Source organism: Lontra canadensis, unplaced genomic scaffold (genome assembly GCF_010015895.1).
Source record: "Lontra canadensis isolate GAN:19392208 unplaced genomic scaffold, GSC_riverotter_1.0 scaffold66, whole genome shotgun sequence".
Classification (NCBI taxonomy): Eukaryota; Metazoa; Chordata; class Mammalia; order Carnivora; family Mustelidae; genus Lontra; species Lontra canadensis.
This window is the reverse complement of record NW_022631060.1, coordinates 1,552,638-1,576,102: the sequence shown is the minus strand read 5'-3', so window position 1 is coordinate 1,576,102 and position 23,465 is coordinate 1,552,638. Positions and strand designations below refer to the sequence as shown.

The 23,465-nt window shown below is 55.8% G+C and overlaps 2 protein-coding genes across 4 annotated transcripts; both read right to left on the bottom strand.

Moving 5' to 3' along the window:
• Window positions 1-2: 2 nt before the first annotated feature.
• TMEM132A (transmembrane protein 132A) lies at window positions 3-12,672 on the bottom strand. Of its 3 annotated transcripts, none has more exons than XM_032879143.1 (11): window positions 12,631-12,672; window positions 9,485-9,699; window positions 9,025-9,243; window positions 7,945-8,276; window positions 6,516-6,665; window positions 5,240-5,438; window positions 4,999-5,142; window positions 3,011-3,213; window positions 2,034-2,313; window positions 1,473-1,664; window positions 3-1,060 (listed from the first exon to the last, which is right to left on the bottom strand). In XM_032879143.1, exons 1-11 carry the CDS (start codon window positions 12,647-12,649, stop codon window positions 26-28), a joined length of 2,988 nt encoding a protein of 995 aa, XP_032735034.1. In that variant the 5' UTR covers window positions 12,650-12,672; the 3' UTR covers window positions 3-25. The 3 variants fall into 3 exon arrangements, with proteins under 3 accessions (XP_032735034.1, XP_032735031.1, XP_032735033.1); XM_032879140.1 differs by lacking the exon at window positions 12,631-12,672 and adding an exon at window positions 12,121-12,330; XM_032879142.1 differs by lacking the exon at window positions 12,631-12,672 and adding an exon at window positions 12,121-12,330 and having other exon boundaries at window positions 5,240-5,435.
• A 1,511-nt stretch (window positions 12,673-14,183) lies between these two features.
• Window positions 14,184-21,396, bottom strand: TMEM109 (transmembrane protein 109). The gene is made up of 4 exons (XM_032879139.1): window positions 21,280-21,396; window positions 16,525-16,769; window positions 15,539-15,641; window positions 14,184-15,101 (listed from the first exon to the last, which is right to left on the bottom strand). Exons 2-4 carry the CDS (start codon window positions 16,759-16,761, stop codon window positions 14,710-14,712), a joined length of 732 nt encoding a protein of 243 aa, XP_032735030.1. The 5' UTR covers window positions 16,762-16,769; window positions 21,280-21,396; the 3' UTR covers window positions 14,184-14,709.
• Window positions 21,397-23,465: the final 2,069 nt, after the last annotated feature.

The window sequence follows — 23,465 nt, the reverse complement described above, 5'->3', positions numbered from 1 at the left end:
CCGGGCCAGGCAGGCTAGGGAGGGGTCAAGAGCTGCCCCGGATCCTCTCCATGTAGCTGCGCAGCTCCTCGGGGTCCTTCAGTCCCATGTCCTCACACACCCAGCGGATGTCCTCCTCGCCCGCCACCAGGATGGACTGCACGGCAGGGGGCCCTACGGGCTCCTCAGACGGCTGGGCTGGGGGTGCTGTCGCAAACGTCACGAACTCTACACGCTTCCGCCGCCCCCCGGCTTCCTTCCGGGCCAGGGTGCTTGAGGAGCTGGTGGTGCCCCCAGAAGGGGCCTGGGCCACGGTCAAGGCTTCTCCTCCTGCCCCAGTCTCGCAGGGGCAGCCCCCCTCCCCCTTGGGCAGGCCGGGGGACTGGCGGTCCAGCTGGCGGCTCAGTTCCTCCTGGTCAGTGCCCAGCCAGACCCAATTGTGGGGCTGGGGGGAGGCAGGGTTGGTGGCACCGTCAGGAGGCTCCTTGCGCTGGTAGCGCAGCACGAAGACCACACCGTTGACCAGGAAGATGAGGATGGCCAGACAGAAGATGCCCAGCAGAGCGTACATGCCCAGTTCTAGGTCCGTGACCCGCTGAGGGGCGGGGACCATCTCCTCCTCTTCCTCCTCCTCTCCAGCCTCTGCCTCCTTCCCAGCCTCCTCCTCCGCCCGCTCAAACTTGCCCCTCACACCCCCGTTGCCCCCAATACCACCCGCCTCCCATCGTTTCCCTCCCACGCTGGCCTCTGTGTCTGGTGAGCTCCGGGCAGGGCTGGATGGGAGGGCAGGGGCCGGAGTAGGAGCAGGGGGCAGCCCCAGCCAGGCAGTGCCAGAGGCCAGGGGGACTCGGTGGCGGCCCCGGCGGCAGGGCTCGGGCGGGTGCAGAGCCACGTGCAGAGGCAGCCCCTCAGCCCCTGCCCCACTCACCGCCACCCCGAGCTGGGCACCCCGCTCCTCGGCTGGCAGGACGGCACCGGGCTCCTCGGCTGAGACAGACAGTCCCAGGTCATGGTGGTCGTAGAGCTCAGCGGGGGCCAGGGTGTGATCGGAGAAGGAAAGCCAGAGGGAGAGGGCCACCTCCTGTGGGGCACACGGACACAGGCAGAGACACGCGAGGGCACGCACGCATGCACAGAGAGGCCACTCCCACAGAGACAGGCCACACGGAGGAGGAGATCAGAGAGAAAACAGACACGGGCAGATGGACAGAACACAGGGAGAGAGGGGACGTGTGTCAATCACCTGTCTGCCACTCAGCCCTGGGGTCTGAGTCATCGGGAGGGTCCTCAGAGCCATCTAACCAACCTCCCACTGCCACACTCCAGCCAGCCACTGCTTGATCACCTCTATCCACAGAGAGCTCACTACCTCACAGGGCAGTCAGTCCTCATTCTGAAAACCTTAAGGTGAGGGGTCCAGGTGCCTCCCATCCCCCTGTCATTAGCCCCCACCTGGAGATGTTGACCTCATCCCCCTGACCCCTGGCTGTCACCTGCTTTGGGGCGGGAAAGGCTGACTGTGCCCAGCATGTGGCCGTGACCTCCCCGGGGTGGGCAGTGCCTCGGCTCAGGGCCAGTGAGATGCCCATCACCGGCTGCACCCGCAGCTCCAACACCGAGACCTTGTCATCCGTCACAGCCAATGCCTGCTCTCCCAGAATGGAGTCAGACAGTGGGGAACGCACCTGAGGGTGAGAGAGAGCTGCAAGTTGTGGGGGGCCAAGAAAGTACACAGACAGCCCCTCCTCTCTGAGCCCCACCCTCTGCACACTGCCTTTCCCCACCCTTTGCCCTCCATACGACCAATACATACAAGGACCCCGATCCCACGCCTCGGGAACAGTTCCCTCCTCTCTCAAGTTCTGGCCCCCACATCTCCAACCCTAGCCCTTCATGCTTTGAGGGTGTCCCCCATTACATGGGCCATCTTATTCTCACCCAATCCCCAATCTCACTGGGTGCATACCTGCTCAGGTATACCCTGGGCCCATTCTGACACTCTTCACACCTGCCCGTGAACATTTTGGGGGCCTTGGGGGGAGCGCTCTACCTACCTCAATGGAGGTGACACCAGGCTCCCGGCCCACCAGGATGCTGCCGCCCTCCAGCGAGGCTACGCGTGGGTCCTGCACACGTGCGTGCGGCGCCACGAGGTGGGACACGTCCAGCAGCCAGTCGGGGCCGAGCAGGTGGACGAGGCGGCGCCCACCGTCCAGCGGGTGGGCCGCGAAGGGGACAAGGAAGCGCACGCTGGCCCGCTGGTACTGCAGGCGGCAGCCACGGGCTCGCCGTTCCGCCTCCTCTGCTATCCCAGCAGCCTCGGGTGCCGGTACCCTGAGGGTGGGTGGGGAACGGACAAACCCGGGGGCAGGCCATGGGCTCAGGCTCCGCCCCAGCCGCGGAGGGTCCCGGCCTCTGGAGACTCGCAGCTCCTAAGGGACATGCACAGCTGCCCCTCTACTGTCCCTCTACGTGCAGGTGCCCCGCCGCAGCCCTGTTCCTAATTGGTGCCTTTGCCTGTCCATCAGGCTGCCCTCCTCTTGCTCCTAATCTGAATTCCTGTCTCCCAGGGAGGTGGAGAGACCATCTCTGAGCGGGGAGCCCTTGGGGTACTCACGGTCCAGAAAGCCTGGCTCAGATTCCTGAGACCGCCTCACCCTTGGGCTCCGGTGGGACCCTCTCGATATTTACTGAGCTAGGTGCCGTCTTAGGCTTTGAGGACCCAGCAGCGAACAGAATAGACAAAACCCCCCGCCTTTAAGGCCTTACATTCTCAGGGAAGAGAGTGAAGGTGGGTGGGGTTAATCAGGCAACCCAGTAATTAGGAAATGATCTGGACTTCGGAGAAGGGGGAGAGGGGGCGTGGAGGTCCGTGATCACAAAGTGGCCAGAGGCCAGTTGGTGACAGGCAGGTGGGTAGGAGGAACCAGAAACAACGGGGGTGATTTTTTAGACCCCAGGTTGAGCCCCTGGCTGTGTTCCTGCACCATCGCTCAGGTCCCAGAGCGACTTCACCAAGGCCTCCACTCACCCTTCAGCTGCGCTGGGGACCCTCCAGCCTCGGACCTGCTCCAGGGTGGTGTCGCTCAGCTCCACGCGCAGGGGCAGCAGCGGGGCCCACACTGTCAGCCGCAGCGAGGCCCTCAGCCGGCGCCACCAGAAGTCCACCCGCACCCCGCGGGCGCCCCGGCTCTCTTTGCCAGACACAAACACAGCATCACAGGTCTCCGACACCTACGGGAGGGTGGGAGCTGGGCTAAGCCTTGGAAGACAGGGCTTTGCCATCAGGGGCAGGGCTGAAATTCATCCTGCATTTTACTGGCATGTCTTAAGAGTAGGAAGATTTCACCAAGGGGCACATAGATGCCTCAGTCGGTTAAGGGTCTGCCTTCAGCTCAGGTCATGGTCTCAGGGTCCTGGGATTGAGCCCCATGTGGGAGCCTGCTTCTCCCTCTGCCTTTGCCCCTCGCCCCTGCTCATGCTCTCTCTCAAATAAAATCTTGAAAAAAAGGGGGGGGGGGGGGGTGTTCACCATGCCTCCAAGATTCAATCTGGAGGAACCAGCCATTCCTCAAGTTCACCCGGGGCTCAGCTGGGGAAACCAGCTATTTGCCTACAACAAAATCTTTCTCTTGGTAGTGGAGAGTTCAAACCCACACATTTGGCTCCTCGTTAGTGCTGACCTCTGACTTTTGTGTGGGAGCCGCCTGGCAACCAACTGCAGGAAGGTGGGCAGAGGCAAGACAGGCCTACCCACCCGAGGGCCCTCAGGAGGGAGTCACTCACATAGGGGCAAAGTGCCATCGTAAGTGGCAAGACATCTTTTCCAGTCAGGCAGCCAGGAGTTAGGAAATGCAGGCTCTGGGTTTCCCCTCTTAGAACTTCAAAACGGAGAAAGTTGCCTACCCTTTTTTTTATCTCATGGATCATTACAAGGCTCTAATAATTACCATTTTTAGCATCCTATAAGTATTACGTTGCATTAAAAGCTGCCGTGGCTTAAGCTGCTGTTCTCTGCTGGTATAGTGTCTTAGGGTGATTTTAATTCATCTTTTTCCTTTTTTTAAGAGAGGGAGAGAGTCAGGGAGGGGCAGAAGGAGAGGGAGAATCTTAATCAGGCTCCATGCCCAGAGCAGAGCCAGATGTGGGACTCAATCTCACGACCCTGAGATTTTGACATGAGCTGAAATCAAGAAGTGCATACTTAACCAACTGAGCCACCCAGGCACTTCTGGGAGCTTCTTATTCTTACAACAGTCTAATATATTCCCATTTTAAAGCTTAGAAAACTGAGGCTCAGAGAGGTGAAGAGACTTGCCCATCATCACACAGCTAACTGATAACAAAGATGGGTTTTCTCCTCTTTCTCTCTCTCTCTTCTTTCTTTCTTTCTTTCTTTCTTAGATTTATTTATTTGACAGAGAGAGAAAGCGAGAGCTAGCGCACAAGCACAGGGGGAGCAGCAGTCAGAGGGAGAGGGAGAAGCAGACTCCCCATTGAGGAGGGACCCCAATGTGGGGCTCAATCCCAGGACCCCAGATCATAACCTAAGCTGAAGGCAGATGCCTAACCAACTGAACCACCCAGGCACTCCCAAAGATGGGTTTCAAACTAAAATTTGTTGGTCCCAACATATATACTCTCCCTCTTTTTTTTAAAGTAGGCTCTAGCTCTGTGTCCAACATGCGTCTTGAACTCAGGACCCCATGATCAACAGTCACATGGCCTACTGACTGAGCCAGTCACGTGCCTCCAAAGTATGCACTCTTAACTCTCCCACATCGGATCATTTGTCAATGAACGTGGAGGTGCCTAACCTGGGGCTGCTGGGGCGACACAGCTCCCACCTGACTGTGGAGAAAGGTGGTGGGAACGAATGAAGTTGAATCTGTGGTTACCTCCACAAGGTTTCTGGTGTGAAGAAACAGCTGTTCTCTTGGGGACCCGAGTGGGGAAGGGGTCTGTGCATCCCCGTGCACACGAGGGTATACTCACATGGGGCTGGCACACGCTACTCACCTGCAGGACCTGGGTGTTGGCTGACTCGCAGCCGATCTGCTCTGTCACCTCCACCAGCGCCCCCCCGCTGTCCACAGTGACCAGGCGCACAGGCACACGGCGCGGCTCTCCAGTCAACAGAGCTGTGTTCACCAGCTCCTCGGCCTGGGGGTGGGTGGGAGGGGTGCAGGAGGAGCTCAGCCCCTAGCTCTTCCCCTCACTTGGCCCCAGGCCTGGCCAGGCACAGGAGGGGACTCCTTACCTTGGCCAGTGGGACAAGGGCTCTTATATCCCGCTCTGACACCAGGATCTCCCACACCATTTTGTCCTTCTCTGCTTCGGGGGCCTGGCCTGCATACTCCAGCTGCCACGTGACAGGGCGAGTGACTGCCACACCCCCACTCGTGCCATTCTCCACCAAAAAGTCCACCCACAGGAACTCTGATAGTTCGAGGGGGTTGCTGGCCAGGAGAGAGAGAGAGAGAGAGAATGAGACTGAGCACTTGCTAGTGGCCAGGTGCTGTTGTCAGCACTTCTAGATTACGAGCTAGGTCCTAGGATAACCCCCAGTTTGCTGGGGAGAAAACAGAGGGACAGAAGTCACATAACCTACCCAGAGTCACAGAGTGAAAAGTGGCAGGGCTGGGATTAAACTTAAGCAGCCCAGCTCCAGACCCCCAGCTCTCATACACCCTCTGCCTCTAGAAGATTCACGTAGCCACTCTGCCACCCTCCCTGGAAAGCCTGCTTGCCCTCCTGCCTCCCTTCTCCCCCTCCACTCAAACATCCACCTTCCACAGCCATTGGGTGGTGGGGGAAGGCAGCTGTGGTCAATTTCTACCCAGGAGGAAGAGTCACTTCTAAGCCCCAGGACTGGCACTCGACCCCCTGAATCATAACCCTTGCAGGTTCCTTTGATCAAACACTGGCTGGCTGCTTGATATATATTTTATTTTCACAGACCCTAGGGAGTATACTATTATCCCCACTTTACAGGTGAGGAAACTGAGGCTCTGGTCGGGAGCGGGAGTTATGGGGGGAGGTTAATCAGCTTGTCCGTGGTTATTCATCCAAAATGTCAGAAGCAGGATTCAAACCTGAGCTACCACAGTCATGGCCTTGGCCTAGGCTCAGAGCACCAGTAAGAGTTCATAAAGTTTAACCACAGCTGAACTGTTTCTGAAATAGTAATGGCCTCGAAAAGGGGACCCATTTGATGTGGCTGTGGGAGACAGGGTGGCAGCTGTGAGGGCTGTCACTGAGCCGTCAGGATGGGCTGGCATCCCCTGGAACTAGATCATAGACACTTGCTGTACTGGGGCATGGATACACAGTAGCTGAATGACTTCACTGCACCCAGACATGGATACATAGTAGCTAAATGAATTAGTATCTGCTCTGTGCTGCTTCCTTGAAGGAGTGCTCTCTGCATGCTCAGATGGGAGTAGGGAGGGAGGCAGCCTGGGAGCCCCCTTCCATGGGGCCCCAGAAAAAAATCTGCTCTCCTTTCTCTGGCGCCCAGGGAAAGAGTTGCCCACCTGGAGTCTGGCCCTGTGGGCCCGGCGCGGTGGCAGGTGATGAGGGTTGTATGGTGCTTGGAGCCCTTAAAGCGGTCTAGCTTGGCAGTCCAGAGGCCGGGCTGGGCTGGGCGGGCAGCTGTCACATGCAGCCCCTTCTTCACCTTGATCCTGGGAAGGGGACAGAGGCCCAGTGTGTCAAGCTGGGTGCCGAACCATGGACTGAATGAGGAGGGACACAAAGGGTCGAAAGACATCGGCCTTCCATCTGGGCTCCCCAACTCCGCTCTGAATCTTCTGCTCACCGTCCTCTGGTCCAGAAGGACCCCATCTCAGTGCAGGTCAGGACACAGAGCTCTCCCCGCCTCAAAGACCCACTGCCCACAAGGTCAACTCTAATCCGGGCATCGAAGCCTTCCAGGATCTGGTGAAGTTTTGTCTTTAGCTGTGACATCCCTCTGTCACTCTGCTTCAGCTACACTGAAAGTTCTTGCCCCCACACACAGCTCATTTACGCCTCTGAGTCCTTGCTCAGGCCGGGACTTCGGCCCACCCTGCCCTTCCTTTTTTCGACTGCTCATTCTTCAAGCCTCCAGCAACTCAAATACTGTTTCCCTTAGAAAGCTTTTCCTGTGCAGGATGAATTTCCCCTTCCCTCCAGCCCTCACCCAGGCCCCACCACACCTGGGACCTCCACCGGAGCACATAATCCAGCGTGTGCCATATAGCTCCTTTCCCTACCGCTGGGGCCCCGTAGCACCAGGTGGGGACTCGGCCTTGCTCCTCTCTATAGCTCCAGAGTAGAGGGAAGCACAGGGCTGGGCATGTTTTAAGTGTCTGGGAAAGATCTAATGAGTGTGCAAGTGGGCACAGGAGGGTGGGAGAGGCACCTGACACAGGATACACACAAACCCAAACATGGGAGAGGAGATTCATACTCTGCAAATCCTTGTCAGTGGAACTGGGTTGGGGGGCCACTTTGGGAGAACTTCCTGCAGGGAGGGACACAAAAAGGAGGGCCTTCCTGTGGGGAGGAGTGAGAAGGGATGTGCAGTCAGGGGACAGGCGGGAGAACATGCAGATGAACTTGACTGGAGCAAACACTGTTCCTGGGGCATTAGAGCATTAGCCACTCCCAGGCACTGCACTTTCCAGTTTCCAAGTCCTATCCTGTTCCCCCCCCCCCCCCGGAGCCTCACAGCGGCCCTATGAAGCAGGCCGTGTTAGCCAGTAGAAGGGGAGCTTCCTATTTCTGACTCCGAGTTCAGGGCTGTGCCCATGGCCAGGTCTTGCTGGGCCTGGAGAGACTGGGGTGGGCCCATGTTTGCAGAGATCAAGGATTCCAGTAAGGACCCCTAAAGGGGAAAGCAACTGTCTAGTCTTCCTGCAGAGGTTCCTGCCTTCAAACCGCCGCCCCCGCCCCCAACCCTTCCAGGAGCCCAGAACTCACCGCAGAGTCAGGGCACTGGCTGTGAAATTGTGCCGAAGCAGGACAGTGGCACTGAAGAGCTGGCCGGGCCGCACGGGCACATCAGGCACCCGCAAAGTCACTGCCTCGTCCAGGGGCACCTCCTGGTACTGCGGGGGGTCTGCTGGGCGCAGCTCCACACCACCCACTGGGAGGGCCTGTTCCCTGAGGTCGTCCTCCCCACCGGGGCCGCAGCCCCCAGGGCCCTCAGCGGCGGGCTCCAGCGTGTAGGCCAGTTCGGCCCTCGTGGTGGAGCCCTGGGAGAACCAGTGGGAGGGAAACTCCAGCTCCACCACGCAGGCACCTAGGGAGGACTGCAAACACACAACGGCCATGGTTGACCCGGGGTAGGGGAGCGGGTTCCAGCACCCACAGCAGGAAATGCAGAGCTAGAGGGGGTTCATGAAAGGCAGGACCAACACGGGCCAGAGACATGTCCCAGGTGACAGTGACTGGGGCTGGGTCTCCAAACCCATCCAAAAGCCACACTTCGACTTTGGGGGACAGTCTCATTCTAAAGTGAGCCAATCCCAATGCCTCCCCCTAACAATGCCCCAGGATCACCTGGACTACATCTCAGGTTTCGAAGAATCCCGAAGCCCGCAAAATACTTCTCCCTGGTGGATTCCTGAGCTCGGCGCCAAAACAGTGCAAGATGCAATTATAAGAGTAATTCTAACAATAACGCAAACACTTGCTGAGGGAGTACTCTGGGCCAGGCACTGGCATTGTACTAAGCTATTGCACTCATTTCATTTGTTCTTTATTCCAGCTCCATATGAAGTATGATCTATTATCACCCCATTTTACAGATGGGGAAGCTGAGTCCCACAGAAATTAAGTTACTTGTCCAAAGTCATATACAATAGCCCGACTTCCTTAAGGGGCCCTCAATAACCCTTTCAAAGGGTCCTTATGAAAGCTAGCAGAGCGGGAATGGAGTCAGCTTGTCTGGGACTCTGAAACCACCTGGAAGTGGTAAGCTCTTTCTTCCCTCCGCCAGGACTACCCCCTGGCTGGCACAGCAGGTAGGGCCGGCCTAGGTAGGGCCTGCCCACTCACCTGGAAGTGGCAGGCGCGGTGAGCAGTGCCTGCGGGGTGTGTGGCGTGGAGCCGGGCGCAGGGCAAGCTGCCAGGCCCTGGTGGCCAATCCTGTCCTTTGAGGTGGAAGAGGACGCGGGCATGGGGCTCCGCCGGAGTCACGGCTGCTTCCACTGACACAGCCCGTACATCCCAGGGTACTGGCCGTTGGTGGGGCTCAGTAACCCGTGGTGGGACCACCTGGAGGGAGAATGGGGTTGCTCAAGAAAACAGGGAGTGCAGGGAAGCAAGACCTGGAAAAAGGGGATCCCAGGCTTCCAGGCCTGGTGCGGCAGAAGAGAGCATTTACAGGCCTCAGTTTACGCCTCTGGAAAATGTGGAGCACAGCTGGGGCTGGGGAAGATCCTTGAGCCACGCACAAGCAGACCTCAGCTCTGAGTCCTGTTAGCCTGGGAGTCAGTTTCTGGTGTCCTCTCCTTACCTGCTGAGTGGCGAAGGGTGGATAGGAGGCCCGGAGAAGCGGCTGGGCCCTGGGCCATGGCTGCAGGAGCAGAAAGGTCTCGGATCGGGAGCCCAGAGAGGAGTTGGCGGGTGGATAGCGACCCACTTGCTGCACACGGAAGTGCTCAGGGGCATCAAGGAGCTCCAGGGCTGCGGGCAGGTAGACGGGGCCCAGGGGGTCTTGGTCACAGCCCACTGCAGAAGGAGAAGGCGTAGAGATGATGACCGCTCCAGAGCTGGCCAGGGCTGAACTAAGCTCCAGCCTGGGGCACAGGAGTGGTGGGCAGTGGAGGAAGAAAATGTTAAAAATGTCCCATGCCCCCAGGATGTAGGGGAAGTTGTCCCATTTCACAGAAGGGGAAATGGATAGTAGCACAAGATAGGACCAGGATTTGAATGTATATCCTGGACCGGATGCCAGCTTCCAAACCTTTCCTTCGTCTACCTTCCATAGGCTCAGGCCTTCCTTCCCTGAGGAGAACCTTCTCAGCATCCCCTCCCCATTCCTGCCCTCTACGTACTTGCCTCTGGTACCAAGCCATCTGTGGGGCACAGTTCTCCCCAGACAGGGTCTGTGCAGTGAGATGGTGATGAGGGGAGCTTTGTAGAAGCAGAGACCCATTCTCTGTCCCTGGGTCCTTGGCCAGACTTATCTGGGCACCCACTCTCCCTCCTCTTCCATCATCACCATGGAAACCGCACACTGCTTTTCTAAGCTTACTCCCTTCTTCTCTGTTCCAACTGGGTACCGGAGTGCAAAAATGGGATTGGGATTGGGACTTTGGGGGAGGGGGGGACCATGACCCTGGGGAGAGCCAAAATATTCAATGAGTAGAAGGACAAAGGACTCTTAAGACCGTATTTGGTTTGTACCAACTATTACTTAGCCCTAGTAATAATAAACACTTTCGGACACTAACTATATGCAGATGACTATTTAAGACATTTACATATATTAATTCTTCAATTTGTGTAATAACTCAGAACTAGGTTCTATTGCTATGAATTCCATTTTATGGATGTGAAAGATGAGACTGAGGTTAAGGGACTTGCCTGGGGTCCCCCAGCTGGAAAGTGGGGAAGCTGGGAGTCAGAACTCAGCAATTACAAACAGAGGGATACCCTGCTTCTCCTCCAAGTGGCTGTTTTCAAGGGTGAGCACTTCCAGCCTCACTCCCCAGACTGTGGGTCTCTCCCCTCACCCTTAAGGTCATGTAGTCTCCTTAAGGAAGCCCTTCTTGATTGCTTGCCCTCCCACCAGTCCCCTAATTGCCTCATCTGAATTGGTTGTCTTCCTGTCTATTGACAGGGGGACTTGTTCTACTGGTTCTTGAATCCCCCAAGCTGGGCAGCTCTCCCTGGACAGGATGTTCTGGGAGCCTGGAGGACTGCATTTCCATCTTAATTCTGCCGCAATAAAGCCTGGGTCATTTAACATCTCAGAGCCTGAGTCCTCACCTGTAGAATGAGCATTTAGTGACAACTGTGAGTAGGGGAGGGCTTTGTAAAGTGTGGCGTGCAGTCTGGAGGAGGGGTTATCACTATTGAATAATGGATGTGACAAGGCTTCCCTCAACTCTCTGTGTAAGAGGTTATTAGGACTCCTGCTGGGTCCCCTGGGGAGGGGAGCAGGTGGCTGAAAGCAGCTCTAGAGCCAGCTCCCCCTCTGCCCCATCCTGGGCTGGGGCACTTCACGGTTTCAACCTCTTTCAAGACCCTCCCCACCAAGGAGCTTGTATCTGAGACAGTCCACACATCCTGCCCCCAAGTGTTAACAGGTGAGTGACTATGGCTTCCTGGGGGCAGCCCTTGACCTCCGTTCTTCCTCCTGTTAGACTGCCTGGGTAATTACAAGATGCTCTGTGGCCTGACTCCCACGGACTCCCAGCACTCAGTGCTCAGCTCTCGTGAGAGTGAGGGGGGGCTAGAGAAAGCCTCACTATCTGCCACCCCCCACCCACCCACCCAGTTCTGTGGTGTCATCCGCCTGGTCTGACCCCCATCCTGGGCACACAGGAATCGCTCCCCCTTCCTCCAGCGATAGGGATCCCCACAGAATTCAGGAAGGCACGGATGGAGCAATCCCGGGAGATTCCAAGGTCAGATCGCTCCTGGGGGTAAGGGGAGGGCGGCTACGCACCTCGCAGGTCCAAGGCAAACGGGTTGCTTCCCATGCCCGTGGGGGCGGGTCGATGGTGGGTGAGTGGGTGAGTGGGTGCGGGGAGGAGGCTAGGAGCCCTGTGGACCGCAGATTACGGAGCTGGTGCGCCTGAGCCATCGGCAGCCGGGTTAAATACCCAGGCGGAAGGGGGAGCTCGCGGAAGGTGCGGGGGCTGGAGGTGAGAGCCCGGGACTGGCTGGTCCCGGATTAGGAAGAGTTGCCAGGTTCTGGAAGTGAGGGAAGCAACAGAGGAGCGCGACTGGAGGGAAGATCCGTTTGGGGGGCGAGAGGGGAAGGAGTGGTGAGACCTCCGGTCCTCAGGGCAAGCTGCGGGGCGACCCTCTCCGGGCTTAGTCCGGGAATCCGCAGGTCCCCGCTGGCCGCATCCCTCCAGACCGGCCCCGGCCGGGCCCTAGCCACCCCGGGTCCCGCCCATCCCCTCCCCTCCCGCTGACCTCTCACGACGTCCAGGGCCAGGGCCACCAGGAGGCAGAGCCAGGGGCCGCAGGGCCCCCGGGGAACCGCTTCCGCGCGCCCCGCCATCCCGGCGCACATCCTTCCCGCGGAGGTCGGGGACTAGGCGGGTGGCTCAGGTGGCCCCCGCCCGCCCGGCATCTCCCGCGCCCGCTCCGCGCCGCCCCGACCCGGTCGGCTGGATCCCCGCCGCCGCCGTCCCAGTCGCCTGCCGGCGGCCGCAGCTCCCAGACAATGGAGCGGGAGCCGGAGCAGGAGGGTGGGAGGGAGGGAGCGCGGCACGGGGGCTGCCCCTCCGCCCCGCCGGGTCCTAGTGCCCTACGGATCCCCAAGCCCCGAGCGCCCCCGCTCTTGAGGTCGGGAAGAAGGCCGCTCCCCTGGAGACTGACCCGCCTTACTAAGAGGGCCTCGAGGCGTTCGGCTGGCTCCCTCTTGGCCCTGGAGGAAACAGCCACTTCCTCTGCCTCACGCCCGCCCCACAAGTAACCCACCTGTAAAGGCATCGCACATCTAACTCTGAACTGATATTGGGGAAGATGGGGAACCAAATTGCGGGGGCGGAAAGGCGGAGAAAGCGGCCCAAAAGGGCTGGGTGACAACCTCCTGGGCCTGCCCTGACAGAGCCCTAGGCCATGCTGGGGGAGGAAGGTCTCGGGCGCAGACGGCCGGAGTTCGTGCCCAGCCCCACCCCTGGGAGAGGCCCCTCAGCTCCTGAGGAAGTCCCGCCCTCCAGGTCTGGCCTCCGGGCCCAGCCTTGCCTACCAGGCAGTTCGGAGAGGTCCGGACGGGGGCACCTGGCGGCACGTTAGCATCTTCGTGGCGGTTTAAAAAGAAAAAAAGCAAAAACAAAAAACAAAAAACAAACAAAAAAAACCCCAAAACAACAACAACACAAAAAACACCAAAACAACCACACCTGGGACCCTAGAAAACAACCGATTTAACCTATGGGCCAGTTTGAGAACCACAGGGCAGGAAACTCCCGTCTGGTGAGGGAAAGAGAGAGGGCAGGCAAATCTCCTGGCTGTCTTGGGGCCAGCCTTTCCTACTCTTGCACACAGCGGCAGGAAGACGTACCCTTCCTTCCTCTCTCCCACATACACACTACTCCAGCAGTGCGGGTCAGTTCCTGGAAGTTTGGGAAAGGGGGCGTGACTTCCTCATTCCTCACACTCCCGGAGGGAAGGGTACCTGGCACCAGCCTTCTTCTTGCCCTGCCCCGCTTCTCCCGCCCTTTCCACCAGCTTCACACAGCCCCTGCAGGGAAAGTCAAGAAAACTGAGCAGCTCTGCAGAAATGGATTTAGCTGTAGGGAGAAATGAAAGCCATCCAGACTTTGAGTAAATACATTTTATATGGAACGAGATAATAAAATAGCGTGCATTTTATTTAAAACCAACCAAGCGCTGATAAAAATATGTATCACTGCAGCTGTGATTCCACATCAAACCTTGACAGTAAGAACTGGGCACTGAATTCATTCTTCACATGATGTGCTGGGCCTGGCAGAGGATGCCCACCTCCACCAGAGCCCCAGAGGAAGAACGAGACCCCTGGTGGAGAGGGCTCAGGTGACAGGCACCCTGCCCCTCTTGGAGCTTGGGAGGGGAAGGGGCCATGTGTGCAGCTCTGGTTTGTCTGCCCTGCACTCCCCCTGGGCCACTGGGGTGAGCGGTTCCTTAGTGGCAGTGAGTGGAGGGAGAAGGGTGGAGAACTGTCTAGAGCTGTGTAGACCAGAGTCCTCCTCCTTCCACCTTCAGTGTCTCTGAAATCCCCACAGGGGATCTGATGGCCACTGCAGGGTCCTACTTGCAGCCACAAGCTTATGAAGCAGTCACCTTTTGCTCTGGCTGAAGGGGAATCAAGGTTCCGAGAGGGACAACTCTCTTCTTGACACAAAGCAGCCACAGTGCACTTTCCTACATACAGTACAGCAGCGGGCAAGCAGAGGGCCCTGCTGGCTCGGATTAAGGCACTTAATGAAACTCAATGTATATCCTCATTCCCAGCCCCCGTGGGAACTCCACCCGCGCCCCTGTATGCCCTGCCTCTTCCCCAGGGCTAGGCAATGAAGAGGACAGGAACATGCCTTGAGGGGCAGTGGTTTGGGCGGAGTGCTGCGCTAGAAGGAGACAAACAGGAAGGAAGCTGGGGACTTGGCAGAGGGAGAGCTCCAAAAGGACTGGAGAGCAAGAGCATCAGGGGGAAGGCAAGGCAGCAGCAGAGGGGAGCCGGCTGAGTCACGGGAGGACCCATGGCAGTGATGTCCACTGAGAGCAGATGCACAAAGCCACAGGGGGGCCCTTCCAACCCGGCCTGACTGAGGCAGGCAGGGAGCAGAGAAAGGGTTAAGACAACCAATCCCAGACAACCTCACAAGACAGGGCCCCTGCCGACCAGCATGGGGCATGGTCTCCCTCTTTCTCAGCTAAAGGGTCTGGTGCAGGGTTGGGGCTCTGACAGTTCAGAGACAGGGCAAGAAAGGGGCGGGGGGCTGGAAGGAGTGCTAGGCGATCCCGAAGCAGTGCAGCTCTTTGGTACGACGAAGGTGTCCTTGTCCGGCAGCCTCCTCACTCCTCCTCCACACTCCGGGGCCCCTTGGCCGCCCGCCTCTGCCGCCAGCGCAGCTCTTCCACCTGCCGCTCCAGCCCCCGAACCTTGGCCTCCAGCTGGGCCCCAGAGGCCCGGGTGCCAGTGAGCCGGCTCAGCAAGGCATAGAGGGTCAGCAGGGCCAGGAGGAGCAAGGCCCGGGTGGAGGGGTCGGGCACAGACCTCACCAGGGCCACAAAGCCAGCTAGGAAGAGGACAAGCTTCAGGCCCCACAGGATCCGCCCCAGCAAGGCCAACACCAAGCCAAGGAGCAGGGACAGAAGCCAATAGACGACTAGGGCCCCTGCTCCCCACAGCAGGAACGTCTGGACCTGGCTGGGGCTGAGCTTCAGTGCCTGCGTGAGGTGGTCTCCTAGAAAAGGGAGAGTCACAGAATCAGTCAACCTGGGGTGGTCAGGGCACAGGAGGCCAGAACCAAAAACGGGGGAGGAGCTAAACCCCCTTTCCCACAGGGCCACCAAGATAGGAGCATGAATCTCAGCGCCTGCTGGCTGGGGGTAGATTACTTCTCTTGGTTGAACCAGTTCCTCTGCAAAAGCGGGAGTGATTCTCAGGGTTGCAGGTAACAGTTAAATGAGACACTGTGGCTTAGCACCACGCTCTGCCTCACATGAAGCAAATGCCTGGTGGGTGCTGGCAGTCATTAGCCCGTTCTTAGGCTTGCCTCTGGGGAAACCTGGCAGGGGTCAAGCAGCTAGGGAAAAGTCTGGGCCCTGGAAAGATAAAGTCCCACCAGCAGGAAGTGACAGGCTAAGCTCCAGGAGCCCTGAACAGTTCTCTGGCGCTCACCATCCAGTCCCAAGGCATTCAGCAGCTGCGCAGTGATCCCGGACAGTGCGAAGAAGGCCACTGAGATGGCCGAGGAGATAGCCCACATCACCTGAGACAAGGTCTGTGGAAAGAGCAGGGCAGGAGATGAGTCTGCAATCAATCACGCTCCTTCTCCTTCAGGCCTCTCACCCCCACTGGGTCAAGGCCTGGAAGAACACGTCTCCCTCTCAGCCAGGGGTTTGCCCACCAAGCCTGCACAGCAGGCCATGTGTCCTTCCTGAACTGGAACTCGGGACCTCAGGACATCTGGGCCCTCACTCAACTGATCTACCAGAATACTTTGGTGATGGCAGTGGGTTAATGTGTGTGGGGAAATCATCAAATCTCTCCAGTGGTCGCCCTGTGAAGCTGGGGTCCTCCCGGGGAGTCATGAAGTGGTGTGAAGCAACATATGCGAAGGGCTAAGACTTTTCAATGAAAAAAGCTCAGGTACCAGCTCTATCAGATGCTGGGTTTTATAAATGATCATTTCAACTGTTTAGAACGTCCTATGGAAAATATGTGCTGCCATACCTGGGATGCCCTAAGTGAGAAGAGACAGCCCTGCCTTAAGCCCCAGTCAGACCTACTTCTACCTCTACAGGGGAAGGCACGGATTCAGGTCTTGATATTTTGCCAATTTAAGACTTCAGGTCAAATTTAGACCAAAGTCAGACTCTATCGTCATCCAGCAACATGGATTTATAAAGACTGGCTCATTTCCCAGGCTTTCTGACAAGAAAGGGCAGGAAGATGGGAAAGGGCTAAAGGCTCCAGGGCAGGAATCAAACAATGGGACTGCAAAAAGCAGGTACTGTCTGGCTTCATTTTGTGGAATGAAGGGGCTCTCTGCACCAGGGATTGTGACACACAGAGGATGTGGAGCCAAGACGGGGTGACCACGAACGTCTCCTCCTTTCTCTCTCTTCGATGTGTGTGCTCACAGCAGGGACCACCATCCTTACCTCGGAAACCAGGTGCATGGTCTCTGGCCCAAGCCAGGCATCCAGTGTTCCCCGCATAGAGCGGCCCATCTGGCTCAAGAGATCGACTGGGGCCTCCTTCTTCTGCTGGCCTGGGGGCACAAAGTCTGCATGGGACTGGGATGATGCTGAGTGGAGGAGGACGAGGGCCACTAGGAACATCAGGATGACTTTGAACACATGCTTGCCCCACGGTGAGCTACTGCCTGGGCCTGCCATGGCTGGGTCTGCCAGGAAAGAAGCACAGGGTGAGCAGGGAGCCAAAACCCGCACAGACAGCGGCCATCACCTGCCCCAACACCCTCCTCGACCCCATCCTGTTAGCTGAGAAAGGCAGAAGTGGGCCTTTCAACTTCAGCTGGGCACAACCATCTGATTCACGGGTTCCTCCTTCACATTCTTTACCACCTGCATATTAATTAACCAGCAAGTACTCTTCAATGCCTTCGGGTGGGTGAGAAGATCTAGGATTATTCCAGTTCTAAAAATCCAACAGCCCATCTCTGGGTCTTAGGTGCTGTGAGTATAAAAGAAAGCATAAGACTATAAAGCTTTGTCCCCAGAGAGGTTATAATCTACTTAAGATAAAGCTGATATTAAAAAAAAAAGCTTAAAAAATAGCACACAAATATGATTACTGCAATGATGTAAAGGGCAGCACTCAGGGATGTGCTCAAGCAAGAAAAAATGGCATATATGCCATCTGCTCTGTAGGACGGACCATCGTACGAGGTGGGTATTAGCCTCCTCACCCTCCGGGTGACAATGAGAAGAAACTGAGACTTAAGAGTTAGGCATCTGCCCAAGGTCACTGGGCTAAGCAGAGAGGACAGGATTTGAACCCCGGCCTCTACTTCCAAACTGCGCACCCACTGGGAGTGAAGGGAACACAGGGGATCTCAACTGGGACTGTTCCGCGGAGTCACCTGGGAGCTTCCAAACTACTGATGCTTCTGTCCCGAGCCCAGAGGTCCTGGTGTCACCGGGTAGGACTTGGGCTTAGACCTGCAAAAGCCCCCCAGGGGATTCCACAGCACCAAGCAGAGATGCTCTGACAGGGAATGGTCTCAACTCCCCAGCCTCCAAGGCAGGCAAAGGGTTAAAACGCAACCTTTAGGGAGAGATATTAATAAAAAGCGAACCACAAGCACCGCCGCATCAGGGAGGTATTGTCACTTTCCTCCATTTTACTGAAGAAACCGAGGTGGGAGAAGCAGTAAGTGGGGAAGTCAGGATTCGAACCCAGGTGCACCTGACAGCAGCGCCCTTGCACATGCCACCCAGCTGTGTCATCTCCAAAGTCAGTCTCTAAAGTGATTTAGAAAGTCACACAATAGATTATTCATGAGCCACAATCAACTTGGCATCTGCCAGTCATCTCCGTGAACTACTGGTGACAATTCACTTAACTGCTTTGTGCTCTGTACTCGCCCAACGTGATGCTACAGGCAAGTTAAGGCCCCAGCAAGCACCGATTCATTGAAGCAGGTATGGATTAGCCAAAAAGAGTGTTCGCCAAGTCTATCTTCCATTTGCCACTGTGCTCGAGAAATGTCAAACGGCACCAGCAAATCCCCTGTTCTTTCAGGCTGGGCAATAAACCTGTAGCTCCAGGGAGTCTCCATGATTCAAACCCGACGATCAGAGGCTAAGCCATGCCCCTGACACAGGGCAGCTAGGTATCTGGAATGTTTGCAGTTACCAGAAATAGCCAGAAATGAGAGGCACTGGGACGGAGGAGAGGGAAGATGTGCCCATTCTTACTTAGTGGGAAGGAGAGTCCGAGAAAGAGTTATAAAAATATCACATCCGAGCACTTTCTGGCCCAGAAACAGCTGCCCTAAGTTCCTCTTGGGGTCTGTGGAATCAAGCAAGTCTGCAAAACACGCATTCATGGGGAGCAACCTCAGGCCAGGAAGCCTTTTATTCTACTCTTTGGCATAAATCAAGAACCAGATGGTTCCTGCCTGCCAGTGGTCAGACAGGAGGAAAGCACAGGTCAGTTCCTGAGCTATCTGGGTCATAACCACACTGGGAACTCAAAGAGCAGGGTTGCTATCTTGGGTTGGGTCCTATATCCAAGGACCTCCACCAGGACGGATCAGATGTCGTCTCCTCTGTTCTAGAAGGTCAGGGTGATGTGAGCTGCTCCCCCCCAAAGCAGCCTCCGGCATTCTGTGCTAGCCTCAACTTTCAGGCAGCCGTCTGCCCCAGTCAACAGGAGCTAGGGGACCTTGGAATAAACCCCCATGAGGCCATCATTGCCCTGCCAGCTGATCTTTTGAAGTGCACCAGAAACCAAATCTAGCAGGATTCTAGAGCATGCCCTTTACAGATAAGGGTGCAGATCACTGGCTGGTCCATTTCTTCCAGCTGTTTTATTTAACAGGCTTCCTTCTTATTTCTTCTAGGTCATTTCTAGGCAGCAAGAATCAGACTCACTGTCATTATACCTCCTCACTGCAGCCCAATCAAATACTTTCAATAAAGAGAAGCCATGGCAGTCAAGAGCTTACTCCGTCTCGAGCTCTGAGGCGAAGTAGGTAGGTCTTAAACATCATCTCCTGCAATGCCTGGCCTCAAATGGTAGGCATTCAACAACAACAAATTGTACATGTGTGATTGTGTGTATTCATATTTATATATGCAAGCGGCCATCTGCCCCAGTTGAGTGTGTCTGTATCTTGTTAAGCATATGTTTGTGTATGAGTGTAGTGCTTTATAATTTAAAAAGGACTGTCTCTTCTTGTCATTGAACTCTTACGACAGCCTGATAAGTTTCTGTGATTCCACATTTTACTCAGAAAACCATGGCTTACAGAGGTCAAGTGACTTGTTCAAGCTCACACAACAGAACTGGGCCTTGCCTGCAGAACCCAGGATCTAAATCTTGCCTCTTTGCTTGTTCCACATCCCTCTGCTGCCTCAGAAAGACACGGTCCCTGCCCTCAAGTCACTGAAAGTTCCACCAAATACCAACAAGCTCAGAGTGAGAGGACATCCAGATTCCTAATGGGAGTTGACCCACCTGCTGGACTTAGAGGTCCTGGTTTGGTACCAAGATGTATGAGGACGGCAAAAGATTGAGGGAGACCTGCCCCTTCTGTCCAGGTATCTGTAAGATGGCTCAGGCAGGGCCAGGAGAACCTGGCTCCGCTGGAAAACTGCTTCACTTAACTACCGTAGTGAGGAGGCATATATGTTCAGCTGTGGTTTGCCGAGAGGGCAGGGTGAGGCAGCCCACACACCCCCTGCCAAGGCTCCTTCCTCTGGTTAGCTTCCTTTCACACCATAAATCACTACATGGCAGGAGGGGCAGCTGATTCAGTGCCCTCTGGTGGCCCTGATTTTCCCCATCATTGCCCAGAGCTGCCCAGGTGGAGCAGGGCTTCTGGGCTCTGGTCGCTCGTGGAGCCTGTTCAAACACGGATGTCTGCCCCACGAGGGTCCACCTTAGACTCTCACAAAGAAGGGCTAAGGATTTTGTTTGTAGAGCCCCTGGAAGATTTCTGATGTATAACTGGACAGCTGCCGCAAGCGACCAGCATAGCAGGAAGTCTGTTCTAGGCGAAGCCTCCAAAGTGTGGCAGCAGACAAAGGAACTGAGACTTGCATCCTAGACTCAGTTCTGCCACAAACTAGAAGCCACTACCTTATGCCTATTACTTAATCTGAGTCTCAATCTCCTCAATGCAAAATGGGGTTAAGCAGGGTTAAGAACAACTGCGGATTTCTGCAAAGCTTTGTAGACCTTAAGGGTCAACAGAAATGTTGCAGCACACAGACTGTCAATACACCACTCATTACATTGTAGCATCATCGAGCAGTTTACAGGCCAGCCTCCCCCAGGAGACTTTGAGCGCCTCCGTTAGACTTGACAAGTTTCTTTTTTTTTTTGGAATCCTCAGTGCCTAGCACAGAACAATGACTAATAGATGCTTGTGAAATGAATATTAGAAGCCCGCCAAGAAGCTGCGAGAGTGGCAAGGGAGAGGTGGGAAGAGAAGGCTTATTTTAAAGTTGATCCAAATAGGCAGCAGCCACCGCAGAAGCACAGCTGCGTTGAAAGGAAGCTCCTTGATGGGGTGAAGCTGCCACTGAGGAAAATGAAGTCAGCATCCCAGCAGGTGGGGGCAGCCCCCGCTAAGCCCCTGACAGCTGCTGCCCAGCAACTGTTTGGGGGCAGGGCGACGGGCAAAGGGGCAGCTTCCTCCCCAGGGCCCAGCCTTCCCCAGACAGGGTGTCAGTAGCATGTGCTATTTCGAACAGCAAGTCCCCTGCCAAGCCCTGCTGGGTGGTGTCGCTGGCAAGGGACGCGGCGCGGCCCATGGGCTTGGGGGTACCCCCAAGGGGCTAGGGGTACCCCGAGGGGCTCAAAGCATGGCGGTGGGAAGTTGGGCCGGGGGAAGCTGGGCCATGGGGTGGGATCGAGGGACTCAGCGCTAGCCTCCTACCCATGCCTGGCAGCAGCCCCGCCTCAGCCGGACCTCTGAGCGGAGAGCGCCTAACCCTCTTCACCCCGGAAACGCGTGCCTCCCTGTTACTTAGTAACGACGCCCCCTGTTGCATAGCAACCAGGATCCGGGTCCCCAGTTTGTTTCCCCGGCCGGGCGCCATCGGACCCCTCCCCACGTGTGTTCGCCAGGCCTCGAGGCCGCGCCTTGCTTCCACCTGCAGCGGCTGCCGCCTGCCCGTCCCACGTTCTGCCCCTAAGCCCCGGTCTCCACTGGCACTCACCCGGCTCCGGCCACTACTATCCTTCACGTGCGACTTCGCTAAAACGCGCCACCAAACCCGCGCCTCTACTCCCGGGCGTTGGTTTATCGTCTGCGCACGCGCAAGGCGGGATGAGCCCGGGACCGACCGGTCCCCCTCCCAGCCCAAACCCTGTGCCTTGGGCGCATGCGCCCTACCCTCTAGCTCACGATTCCCACCCCACCCCACCCCCAAGCATTCCCACCAAAAAAGCGTGGGATCGTTAGTTTCTGGCAGGAACGGGGGAAGAAGTGACTATAACTGGGGTGTGAAGTAAATAAAGTGGATCTTCGAAATTCGGAGTCGAAGCCTATCCATCTCTTCAATACCTCAGCATTCCGGGCAATGTAGTTTCGGACTCATCAGTGCCTCGTGGGGCATTGTGGGAAATGTAGTTCTAATCTAGAGGCACCTGATCTCTTGAGGAACTTTCCCGCTAAAAAGGCACAAAGGAAAAAGGTGTTAGAGGAGCAGTAAGAGGTACTGGAGCTAGGAAGTTGAATCCGCCCCTCTGAGAGCAGTTACACACCCAAACTCTGCAGATGGCTCCCAAATGTTCATTCAATTTTAGAGAAGGAAAAGAAGCAACACCCAGACCCCATTTCTACGAAAAAAGGCAAGATCGTGAGGGCGAACAAACAGGAGTTTGGAATGAGATGATCCTTTGCCTACTTTGTCATTCTAGGCACTTTGCTTCATCCCTCTTGACCTCAGCTTTTCAGCTTTCCTACACAGTCCTAAAAATACCACTTCATTTCACAGTAGGGTGTGGAGAGTCAATCAGTAATGAGAGTGAATATTAAAAAAAAAAAAAATCCAAGTCACTATCTGAATACCTCTCTCACATTGGCTGCTTTAGGGAAGCTCCCCCTTAGATGCTAAAACAATTCTCGAAGCTCAACACCCTAAAACAGAACTCTTTTCCCCATCCTCCCTGGATCAGCCTTCTAACTGTGCCTTCCTTTCAGACTACACAACTCATTGGCAACCAGCCCATCACCTCCTCCAGTTGTTTCTTCAGATGTTTCTCAGCTTCACCCATCTTCCTGCCTGAGCTAAGGTTCTCTTTCTTCCAGAAAAGGCTCTGGTAGCATCCTGGGCCTCACCTTCCAGCTTTCCTAACAGTTACAAATTTACATTTGTTTGTGAAATGTTTTTGATTTGTAGGACTACCAAACTGGGGTCAGACTCTTGTGCAAGAAATGTAACTCCTTACCCTCACCCCCATCCCCACTATTTCAAATCACTTTATTTTCAGCTCTTTTTCATCTGAGTAGTAGAAACAATTCTCAAACAGTTTGGGGTTCTTCCCACCTTGGTTTTCAGAGTGTACACCGTGTTTGGAAAAAATGGGGCCGAAGTGCCACGAATCCTGTCAGTTAAACTGCATTGTCTTGCCTACTCTTCGGTTACTTGTCCACACAGGTTGCCACTAAATCTACTAGAGAAATGGAGCTTCTTCTGGGTTACTGGCCAACATGTCCCCTAAGTTCCCTTAGTTCTGAGTAGTAGCAGACTTGGCCGAGGGAACAAGGCATAGAGCTCCTCCCTTGGGGTGTTACCTATGGCTATCCATATATCCCTTTTTTTACTATGTCTTCCTTCCCTGCCTAGGGGATCTTTAGCTCCCTTGTGGGAGTTTGAGACTGGAAGAGTGGGGAGGACTCTGAGATCAAGTTCTTATCTGTAATATTTACTCCAAAATTTATTTCCCTATATCCTTTCTATCCCTGAGGGGCTGGTTTTTGAAATTCACAAGGCTTGAAAGGACTCCCTGTTTTCTCCCTTCTTCAGTCACAGCCCTAAGCTCCCCAGTATAGGGACACCTCTGCTTTCACTCACAGTGGTATCCCTAACGCCCACGATAGTGTCTGACTGGCACACAGTGGGTACTCAACAAGGATTTGTCCAACAAATGAATTCCTGACTCTCTTCCTCCAGTCTGTCCTCCTCCAAGCCATCCAGGGTCTTCTGGAGGAATCTTTGGGAAGTGTAGCTATCACTCCACAGTTCAGCTCCTGTTCTGCTACCAGCCAGATCAAGTCTAACTAGACTCTGGTTCAAGGCCCTGACTAAATGGATCCATTTTATTTCCTATCACTTCCAAATATTCAAGACACTTGGTGTCGGACAGCCTGTCATTCAACCAAGAGCAGCTATGAAGTTCC

Coding starts and splice junctions, on each gene's coding strand:
- TMEM132A (XM_032879140.1), bottom strand. CDS start 12,220: ATGTGCGCCGGGATGGCGGGGCGCGCGGAAGCGGTTCCCCGGGGGCCC. Junction 8,277..9,024: donor ACCGCGCCTGCCACTTCCAG/GTGAGTGGGCAG, acceptor GTGTGTTTGCAG/TCCTCCCTAGGTGCCTGCGT. Junction 2,314..3,010: donor GTCCCCAGCGCAGCTGAAGG/GTGAGTGGAGGC, acceptor ACCCACCCTCAG/GGTACCGGCACCCGAGGCTG.
- TMEM109 (XM_032879139.1), bottom strand. CDS start 16,761: ATGGCAGGCCCAGGCAGTAGCTCACCGTGGGGCAAGCATGTGTTCAAA. Junction 15,642..16,524: donor CCATGCACCTGGTTTCCGAG/GTAAGGATGGTG, acceptor CTCTTTCCACAG/ACCTTGTCTCAGGTGATGTG. Junction 15,102..15,538: donor GAATGCCTTGGGACTGGATG/GTGAGCGCCAGA, acceptor TCCCTTTTCTAG/GAGACCACCTCACGCAGGCA.